Source organism: Mandrillus leucophaeus, unplaced genomic scaffold, assembly GCF_000951045.1.
Source record: "Mandrillus leucophaeus isolate KB7577 unplaced genomic scaffold, Mleu.le_1.0 Scaffold418, whole genome shotgun sequence".
NCBI classification, from domain to species: domain Eukaryota; kingdom Metazoa; phylum Chordata; class Mammalia; order Primates; family Cercopithecidae; genus Mandrillus; species Mandrillus leucophaeus.
The window spans coordinates 1,302,091-1,312,400 of NW_012104454.1; the positions used below are offsets into that span (position 1 = coordinate 1,302,091).

At 53.0% G+C, this 10,310-nt stretch overlaps 1 protein-coding gene across 3 annotated transcripts in view; it reads left to right on the forward strand.

Annotated features, from left to right (window-relative positions):
• NTRK1 (neurotrophic tyrosine kinase, receptor, type 1) overlaps nucleotides 1-10,310 on the forward strand; it is a 23,400-nt gene that overhangs the window by 9,276 nt on the left and 3,814 nt on the right. The window contains exons 7-15 of one of the 3 annotated variants that reach the window (XM_011992820.1): nucleotides 2,612-2,744; nucleotides 4,305-4,631; nucleotides 5,033-5,050; nucleotides 5,221-5,276; nucleotides 5,556-5,658; nucleotides 6,166-6,312; nucleotides 6,753-6,883; nucleotides 7,071-7,243; nucleotides 9,771-10,011. In XM_011992820.1, the coding sequence (XP_011848210.1) occupies nucleotides 2,612-2,744; nucleotides 4,305-4,631; nucleotides 5,033-5,050; nucleotides 5,221-5,276; nucleotides 5,556-5,658; nucleotides 6,166-6,312; nucleotides 6,753-6,883; nucleotides 7,071-7,243; nucleotides 9,771-10,011 (1,329 nt within the window). Of the gene's footprint in view, nucleotides 1-2,611; nucleotides 2,745-4,304; nucleotides 4,632-5,032; nucleotides 5,051-5,220; nucleotides 5,277-5,555; nucleotides 5,659-6,165; nucleotides 6,313-6,743; nucleotides 6,884-7,070; nucleotides 7,244-9,770; nucleotides 10,012-10,310 lie in introns of all 3 variants that reach the window. The other 2 variants (XM_011992821.1, XM_011992822.1) reach the window with 2 other exon arrangements.

Here is a 10,310-nt window from a genome sequence, read left to right on the forward strand (position 1 = left end):
CCTCCCTCCCTCCCTCTCTCTCTCTGTCCCTCTCTCTCTCTCTCCCTCTCCCTCTCTCTTTTTTTTTGAGATGGAGTCTTGCTCTGTTGCCCAAGCTGGAGCACAGCGCAGTGGCGCGATCTTGATTCACTGCAACCTCCACCTCTCGGGTTCAAGTGATTCTGCGATTCTCCTGCCTCAGCCTCCGGAGTAGCTGGGAGTACAGGCACGCACTACCACGCCCAGCTAATTTTTGTATTTTTAGTAGAGACGGGGTTTCACTACGTTGGCCACACTGGTCTCAAACTCCTGACCTCGTGATCCACCTGCCTCTGCCTCCTAAAGTGCTGGGATTACAGGCATGAGCCATTGTGCTTGGCTGATCACTTTTCTATATAATGAAACTGGGACCCAGGGAGGAGGCACAATATCAGTTGTACTGCATCTGGGATGAGTTCTTGGGGGCCTCGTGGTCTTTTTTTCTGGAGATTCTGGAAGGAGCATCCTCTTGGGCATGTGATGAATGCATTAGTAAGGGAGGCATAGGTCTGGCTCCAGCTCTCTCACTAATTAATTCTGGGAGTGACTTTCAGAAAAATCCCTTAATCTGCCTGCACTTCGGTTTTCTTATCTGTAAGCTGAGGAGGTGGACATGATGGCCTTCTGATGTCCTGCCTGCCCCTAGGCGTTCTCTGGCCTCTATCTCTGTTATCCAGACATGTCTTTGGACACCTTCCCAGGCCTTACCCTTTGTCCTTAGGCTGGCGATGGGCAGATGAGAGTAGCCACAGGGAACTCAGTTGGCCTTGCTGACGAGGTCGACAGCAGCTGACAATGGGCTGTGCCCACCCAAAAAGCTGGCTCCACCTGGGCAGGAGGAGTGGATATGAAGGGACCAGGAATGTGTGCCTAGGGGGCTGGGAGCGTGGTGTTTAGTTGGGGAGCCTTCACTTTGGTGGGAGAGTCAACCCCAGAATTGCTGGAGGCCCCTGGAACCATGCTGAGGGAGGAGCCATTGGGCGCTGAGCAGGAGACTTCAGACTTGGTGGAGGGACCACTAGCCACTGAGCGAATCCTCTCCCTCCAGACAGCAAAGCTGCCTAGAGTGAGTAAAAGAAAGGGGACCAGGCAGAGGCCATGCCCCTGCATGGAGAGACCTTAGATCAACTCTCTGTTTGGGGCGATTCCAGGATTTGCTTTCTCTTTGGGAGTCTTACATGTTTGCTACCATCTGTGTTTTCTAGAAACTATCCATACAAAAGTCACTCCCTACTGGGCACAGTGGCCCATACCTGTAATCCCAGCACTTTGGGAGGCCAAGGAGGGAGAATCACTTAAGACCAGGAGTTTGAGACCAGCCTGGGCAACAGAGCGAGACCCTATCTCTTAAAAAATAATTGCACCCTAACTGGGTTAAATGGAGGGGAAGAGAGGCTGCTCTCCCTCAGTTAGGAGGATAAGGGTGGCAGAGCATCTCAAGAGGAAGAGTTATTGGCCTCACAGTAAGTGGAGGGGATGGGACAGCCAAGGGAAGCAGAGGGCAAGGCAGGGCTTCCCCTCAAGGTGGCTGGAACCCAAAGCTTGCACAAAAGGTTGGAAACTCTGCTGGAGCCTTTGAACTCACGTATTCCATTGGAAGCCTGGGGAAACCATACCTCCTCTGGCATGTGGTCAGAGGATTCCACATTTATGAAGTTTTCAGATAAATGAGATTTATCCACCACTTCATTATTTTCATCATTTTGTGAAAATCACTTTCTAAAATATCAGAAGATAATTTGTCCACCTCTTCAGCTTACAAAACAAACAAAAAAAACCCCATGGTTCAGCAAGACGAAGAATTGTCGTAAGATCATGTAACTTACACATGACAAATCCACAGTTTCCTAGGAAGAGAAACTCGATCTGATTCAATCCTGACGATGATTCAGAATCAAGTCACTTTGCCTGTCTAACCTCACCCATGGTCCTCATCTGCTGCAGGAGGCGACGCTGCTGCTGTTGTTTCTAACTGCTGCCATGCTATTCGCACCATCTCTTTGTTTCTGATCTTCCTTGGGCAGAGACTCAGTTTGTTAGAACTGTGTGTAAAACAGGAATGAATAGGTGGTGAGGTCCTAGTGGGGTCTCCAATGAGCTGTGTCCAGATTTGGTACTTGGGATGCGTGACATCCATTTAGCTGCTCAGATGGCTGGTCTTAGTTTCAGTTTGGGATATTTTGTGCCTATTTTGAGGTTATTGGTTATATTTTAGATTTTTCACATAATTAAATACGTGATCCAGGTGGGGCGCAGTGGCTCACGCCTGTAATCCCAGCACTTTGGGAGGCCGGGGTGGGAGGATCACTTGAGGCCCTGTTCAAGACCAGCCTGGGCAGAACAGTAAGACCCCGTCGCTACAAAAATAAAACATAAAATTTTAAAAAATGTGATCCAGGAGATAATCAATGAACAAACCTAAAGGAGGAAGGACATTCTCTGCCACATTCTCTCCCACCCCTCTCTCCCTCCTCTTCCCTCCCAGCCCTCCTCTCCTATCCATCTGGAGTCAGAGGGGCTTTCCAAAGACATCAGCCCCAGCCCCGAGCTGGCTAAAGCTCCTTCTGATTTCCACCTCTCTTTCCTGATCTAGAAATATGGGGCTCTGCCATCCCTGGGGCTGACCCTGGCCAATGTCACCAGTGACCTCAACAGGAAGAACGTGACGTGCTGGGCAGAGAATGATGTAGGCCGGGCAGAGCTCTCTGTTCAGGTCAACGTCTCCTGTGAGTCTCAGTGGCAGTCCCTGCACCCAGCCCCTACTCATCTCTCCTTCCCTCAAAAGAGGATGTAGGGTGGGGGCTGGAGGAAAGGGTGGGATGTGTGTCTCCACAACTGCTCCCTCCCAGCTGTTTCCAGATTCCCATGAAAACCTGATCCTTCGGGGGAAGTCCTGGGGGCTCGTCAAGGCCAGAGGGACGGAGATGGATTTCTTTCTGGCCCCCTGCCCAAGCCTTGCTACCTGAGGCCCTCAACACCAGATGCCCGGCTGTTCCCACTGCTCCGAAGTATTTTTTCATGCCCGTCCCTCAATCGGGTCCTTCTTCCCGCATCCTAGTTTCAAAAGAGGAAATTCTCCTCCTGAGTTCCTCTCTAGGCTCGCTGCCTAATTTCTCTAGGTCAGCCAACAAATTACCTTAAATCTTCTACTTTACATCAGTTTTCTTCTTTTATTGTGAAATGTACATAGAAATGTGCAAACAATATATATACTTTAAACAATAACTACTCTTACCAGCACCGCAGAAGACCCCCGGCCCCCGCCACCCAACACCTCTCCCTATTCGCAATCCCATCCCACTCTCCCATCTCATGTTGACTTTTGTCAGGACAACCATTTCCTTGCTTTTAAAAATAATTTTTCTCAAATATGCTTTCCTGTCGGTATCGTTTAGTTTTGCCTGTTCTTGTACATTATATAAATGGAATCACACTGCGTGTATTATTTTGTATCTGGTTTCTTTCACTCAACATTATATTTATAAGATTCATTCATGTTAATGGGAGTCGTATGTAGCTCACGCAATTCATTGCTAAATAGTATTCCTGTGTATAAATGCTATATTATATATATGTATGTATTTATTTATGCATACATACACTTTTTTTCTATCACTGAGGGGCTTTTGCTGTTACCAGATTGGGTCTATTTCAAACCCATACCTTTTTCAAAAAGTGCGTGTCTGTGTGTATGTGTGTGTCTGTGTGTGTGTGTGTTTGAAGAGATGGGGTCTCAGCCTGTTGCCCAGGCTGGAATGCTTTGGGATCATAACTCACCGCAGCCTTGAACTCCTGGCCTGAAGCGATCCTCCCACCTCAGCACCCTGAGTAGCTGGGATTACAGGAGCAAGTCACTGTGCCTGGCTTTTCCCCCAAATTTAACTGTGTATATTTTTAGCTTGTTTGATTGTTAGGCCCCCTGACCCATCTTCTTCAGCTTGGTTACACTGACTTTTTCTAGATTCCTTACACCAAAGACTCCATGTTTAATTGTCATAAGCTGGTACCCCACTTCTGTGGGGCTATGACTTATTTATGGCCCACCACTTACATTCTTTAAGCCTCTGCATTTTATATGCCTGCTGCCTGATTTATTTAACATGTATTGTCAACTTTCTTCAAAACGTCTCTCCTTGGTGAATTTCCTAGGGCCTGCTGACCTGTTTCTCCCAGGCCTGCCCTTTGATTTCGGGTTCTACTTGCTTTGCCCCTGGACTTGTCGGGTGTGTGCTGGGCTTCCTACAGCTGCGCCCTGACCTCCTGCTGTTGCTCTTTCTGGCCCACAGTCCCGGCCAGTGTGCAGCTGCACACGGCGGTGGAAATGCACCACTGGTGCATCCCCTTCTCTGTGGATGGGCAGCCGGCACCGTCTCTGCGCTGGCTCTTCAATGGCTCCGTGCTCAATGAGACCAGCTTCATCTTCACCGAGTTCCTGGAGCCGGTGGCCAACGAGACTGTGCGGCACGGGTGTCTGCGCCTCAACCAGCCCACCCACGTCAACAACGGCAACTACACGCTGCTGGCTGCCAACCCCTTCGGCCAGGCCTCCGCCTCCATCATGGCTGCCTTCATGGACAACCCTTTCGAGTTCAACCCCGAGGACCCCATCCCTGGTGCGAGGGCTGTCCTGAACCCTGCTCCCACTTCTGGGCTCCGCCTGGGTTACAGCCAACTTCCTGCCATAGCCCTTACCCCAGAAATTGGAGTGCCTGGTTCGGGACAGAAAGGAGTCTAGAGTCCTGGTGTCCAGCTGTTCTGGCCTCCTTACCCTCTCCCCAAGCCAGGACTCCTGAACTCCTGAGCTATTCCATCCTTGTAGGCTGGCTGAGGAGACAGCCATGCACCAGGGCATCATGGCCCAGCTGGAAAAGGGTCACATGCATTTTCTCCCTTGAGGCCCAGCAGCCCACCTCCATCCCCCCTCACCCCATGAAGGAATGAGTCCCAGAATAGGTAGGGGACTCACTGTTTTCCTTCTCCCTCTGACTGCTTTCTCTCCTCCCTCCTGCTGCAGTCTCCTTCTCGCCAGTGGGTGAGTAGCCCAAGGTGGAGGGCAGGTTCTGCCTGGTCTCTGGAGCCGAGGCTAGGGCAAAGGGTACAGCTGACCTGATCCCTGAGAGGCCAGCTGGGGCCAGGGTTGGGGGGTTACTGGAGGCGACAGTGTGCACCAAGGCTCACCCTTCCTGCCTTGTGTCCCCACAGATACTAACAGCACATCTGGAGACCCGGTGGAGAAGAAGGATGAAACACCTTTTGGGGTGAGATAGGAAGTAGAAGCTTGTGCAGACTCTGGGACCGGGAGGCTGGGTAGAGGCTCATCTGCACGTCATTTCTGGTCAGAGCAGGGAGGTCACTACCATCTGGTCTGAGCTCTGACTGCCACCCTCACAGCCACTGCAGGGGTCCCCAGGGGAGGACGAGGCAGGTCTGGAGGCCTGGTTCTGGGCTCCCATGCAGGATGAAAAAATGGCTTGCTACGGGCGGCTCTGAGAGTGCAGAAGAAGCCCCTGGATCTAACCACCCCTGCCTCCCACCAGGTCTCGGTGGCTGTGGGCCTGGCCGTCTTTGCCTGCCTCTTCCTTTCTATGCTGCTCCTTGTGCTCAACAAATGCGGAAGGAGAAACAAGTTTGGGATCAACCGTGAGTCGAGGCTGCAGAGGGCTGGCTGTCTGTCTGTTCTCCTGGCTTTGTTTCCTACTGGCTCTTCTTGACTCTGTCTCTGTCTGGGGGGCTGTGCACATGGGAGTTCTAGGGTGTGTGAGTGTGTTAGGGGTATAAATGAAGGCCTGGCTGTGAGGCTTGTGTGAGTGTGTGTGTGAGTGTGTGTTGGGCTGGTGCTGAGGTAGTTTCAGAGGCGGCAGCTGCTAATTGGTGGCTGGATTGTAGTCAAGCACTAAGTGGGTCTGGGAGGTCTGGGCTCTGTGGGGCGGGGGAGTTCTTTGGTGCCCATGGGGCCACGGGTGGGACAGAAGCCAGCACAGGGTGAGGCGGTGGTGCCGTCTTCCCCCTGCCTGCTGTCTCGCTCCCTAGCTCCTCAGTCTCTCCCCTGCAAGTTACAAGGTGGGGATGACCAGGCATCCTGCAGGCAAGGGTGGGCAGGGCCAAGATGTGGGCAAACCCCTCCATGTGGCTATGTCTCCTCCCTAGGCCCGGCTGTCCTGGCTCCAGAGGACGGGTTGGCCATGTCCCTGCATTTCATGACATTGGGTGGCAGCTCCCTGTCCCCCACCGAGGGCAAAGGCTCTGGACTCCAAGGCCACATCATCGAGAACCCGCAATACTTCAGTGATGCCTGTGAGGGGCTATGCTGGGTCAAGGGCAGGGGCGAGTGTGTGTGTGTGTGTATATGTGTGTGTGTGTGTGTGTGTGTGTGTCTGTGTGTGTAGAAGCCCCTAGGCCATTGCCCTTACCCACCGAGGCCTGAACGATCCCTCCCTTTCTATTCCCAGCCCTATTCCAGCCATAAGCCCATTCTCAGGCTGGGTCCAGCCCGGCTCTTAGCTGCAGCCCCTGCCCAGAGTCATAGCTATCTCACACCTTGTCCTGTCTGGGCAGATGCAGCCCCATACTATGACCTGGGGCTTGGTGAAGGGGCACAGGTTGAATTTTAGCCCCCGTGCAGCCCCTTGTCTGGGCAGCCTTGTGCAGCACACAGCCCTGCCAAAACAGTCCTCCCCTACAACCCCAGCCCTCCCAAGATTGGGGTTCCCGTCTGACCCTGCAAGCCCCCTCAGGTGTTCACCACATCAAGCGCCGGGACATCGTGCTCAAGTGGGAGCTGGGGGAGGGCGCCTTTGGGAAGGTCTTCCTTGCTGAGTGCCACAACCTTCTGCCTGAGCAGGACAAGATGCTGGTGGCTGTCAAGGTGAGACCCTGCCCAGGGGGCACTGTTGGACTGGGTCCCACCCCCAGGAGCTCCATCACATCACAACAGATTGGGGGAAGATGCAGAGGGCTGAAATGGCTGGAGGCTGGGGTGAGCGGGCTGCCCTGGATGAACAGCAGTGAGGACTGGGCCCCCACTCAGCCCTGTCCCTGCCCCTTCCATCCAGGCACTGAAGGAGGTGTCGGAGAGTGCTCGGCAGGACTTCCAGCGCGAGGCCGAGCTGCTCACCATGCTGCAGCACCAGCACATTGTGCGCTTCTTCGGCGTCTGCACCGAGGGCCGCCCCCTGCTCATGGTCTTTGAGTATATGCGGCATGGGGACCTCAACCGCTTCCTCCGGTACCAGCACCTGGCCTCAGCGCTGGCCCCTGCCTCTGGGCCCCATCATCCCTTCCCTATAGACATCCCTGCTTGTCTTTCAAACCAAGGGGAGACACCAAGAAAGATCAGGAGGCACATTCCCATCCCCAAGGAGCTCTGAGATGGTAGAGGAGACAGACGTGTGAATGTAGGGGCGACTCTTGCAAAGGACAAGTGTCAGTAGTCAGGGATGTTGCGATGGCAAAGGCTGTGAGCTAAAATATTGGAGTGGGTGGGCTTTGCAGAGGATGTATGTGCATTTGTGTGTGGCACACAAAGGCCAGGCCTCTCAGGGTGGCAATTCAGACAACGACAATAACAACAGTAATGAACATTTATCAGGCACCTTCTATGTTCCAGGTGCTATGTTATATACTTTATAATTTATTATTATTGTATTTTAATGTATTTATTAGCGTTATCGTTTTAGAGATGGGGTCTTGCTCTGTTGCCTAGGCTGGAGTGTGGCGGTGGTGTAATAATAGCTCACTGCAGCCTCAAACTCCTGGGCTCAAGCAGTTGTCCCACCTTGGCCTCCCCAGTAGCTGGGACTACAGGTGCACACCACTGCACCTGACTCTACAATTCGTTCTTATTATGATTTTATGTGCTGGGACATATATATCTTGTACAATAATATAAATATGTATTTATTCTTTATGGCCTCCAAGCATATATTGCAATCTATACTTGAAGCAAGTTACAAAAAATTCGTTTATTTGACTTCGGACAGAACAACTCTGATATGTTTATCTATTTGTGCTAATTTTAATAACTTCGAGAAATGTGCCTGTTTCACAGATAAGGCTTAGAGAGGTTCGGTGACTTGCTCAAGGGTACACAGGTAGTGAATGGCCCAGGGGTGATGTGACCCCAGGCAGAGCCCCTACTCTCAACCCCTGATGTGATGGTCACATGTTCCCTTGGTCTAGTCCCTTGGTCATCTTCTGATGAGATCGCCCCTGGGAGGATGGGGCAGTGTTTGCAAGGCAGGGAGAAGACCAGGGTTTGGAATCAGCTGCCACTTATGAGCTGAGCCTTCTTTGCCGAGTAGCTTTCCCCTCACTTTCCTCACCAGTAAGAGGGACAGTGGAGGGCTGTGGTTCTGGATGAGCAAGCGCTGTGTGGTTGTCCAGCTGATGGTCATGATCTGGTCCCCAAACATCCCCTTGGAAGTGGGTCATTCATGCAGTCAGGTGGCAGGACTCAGCTAGGAGAGACCCCTGAGTCTTGGGCTTATCGTGTGGACCAGGAGGGAGCCCATGCAGGGTGTGGAGCAGGAGGCGAGGCCAGACCCAAGGTTGAGTGTGGAGGAGGATCGGCAGAGAGGAGCCCGAGAAGGCCAGGGAGGAGCCTATCTCTTTGCTCCCAGCCATGGCGTAGGCTCAGTGCTGGTCTTGAGGACACAGGCTAGGGAGATACCACCATCTGGGGCCCAGGCTGTGGGAGATGATGTTCTAACTGCTGGATGGAACACTGGGGGAATCAATGGAGGGAATCAGTAATGCTCAGAGATGAGTCTGGAAGACTTCCCCTAGGAGGGACCATCTGTTCCTTCTCTCCTCCAGGCCTTGGTACTTCCAGTTCCCTCTGCCTGGAGCACTGGGCCTCCCTCCCTCCACAGAAAGATGGAGACAGACACACAGACTCTACCCCTCCCTGCCTCAGCTCCCTTCGAATGGCTTCAGGAGCTGAGTTTCAGTTTAGGTGTCCCTTCCTCTAGGAAGCCTTCCCTGGCTTTTTCCATTCCCACCCGTGCCTGCCAGGTGCCCCTCACACTGCACTGCCATGACCTGCTTATCTGCATCATACTCTGCGCTGTAGCCCCGGTGCTTGGCACGTTGGAAATGTTTAACAAATGCCTCAACTAAACGAATGAGGAGAAGATTGGCTAGTAGGAAAGGGCATTCTTGGCAAAGTGATCGATTCAGGCAAAGGTTCAGGAGAAGGAACATTGGGGAATACAGATGAGTGACTAGGACTGACCCAAGTGTTCACTGTGGGGAGAAGGCAGGCATCCTGGACACCTTCAAAAGGAAGGAAGACCCTGTAGGAATGGCTGGTCACTGAGGGCAAAGGGGAGAGAGACAGGACAATCAAGGACTCCCTGGTTTCAGGGTCTGCCTGGGTGGGGAGGGTCCCTTCCCTGAGGCAGGATCAGGCTCAGGGAAAGACACTGAGCTGCAATTGGCAAGGGCTGAGTCTGACGTGCCTATGGCAAGGGATGTAGGGGCCAGTGGGCATCTGGAATTCAAGGAGCTGCCAGAGAGGAAGGCATGGATGTGGGAACCGTGAGCTGTCTCTGGTGGAAGCCCTGGAGGTGGGCATGCCTGTTCTGCTCCTCCATCCTGCCCTTCTGGACAGCTGCCTCTACTGTTCTCTCAATCCTCCACTACTAGGCCCCCAGTCTCCTCTCCCATCACACCCGGCTGCTGGGGATCGCCTTCCTCAGGCTCCTGGGGATTCTGTCCTCCCAGCCTATCCCCACTCCTTTTCTTGTTCACAGATCCCATGGGCCTGATGCCAAGCTGCTGGCTGGTGGGGAGGATGTGGCTCCAGGCCCCCTGGGTCTGGGGCAGCTGCTGGCCGTGGCTAGCCAGGTCGCTGCGGGGATGGTGTACCTGGCAGGTCTGCATTTTGTGCACCGGGACCTGGCCACACGCAACTGTCTGGTGGGCCAAGGACTGGTGGTCAAGATTGGTGATTTCGGCATGAGCAGGGATATCTACAGCACCGACTATTACCGTGTAAGGGTCCTTTGTCCCCAACGCCTTCCCCTGACTCCAAACTGTAGACTCCCTGGATCCCAAGACCACTGAGAGCCTGCCCTTGCTAGGATGCCTGCAAGGGTCTGAGATTCACTGGCTCTAGTTTTCAACCTACCTTCTCGGCCCCCACTGGTGGGGATTCTGTCTCCTTTGCTATCCTGGTCGGAAACAGCACCCTTCAGTTTTTGCCTCTTAGCACTGAGAGGCACATCTGTTTGTTTATTTATTTAATTTATTTATTTTTGAGACGGAGTCTCACTCTGTCGCCAGGCTGGAGT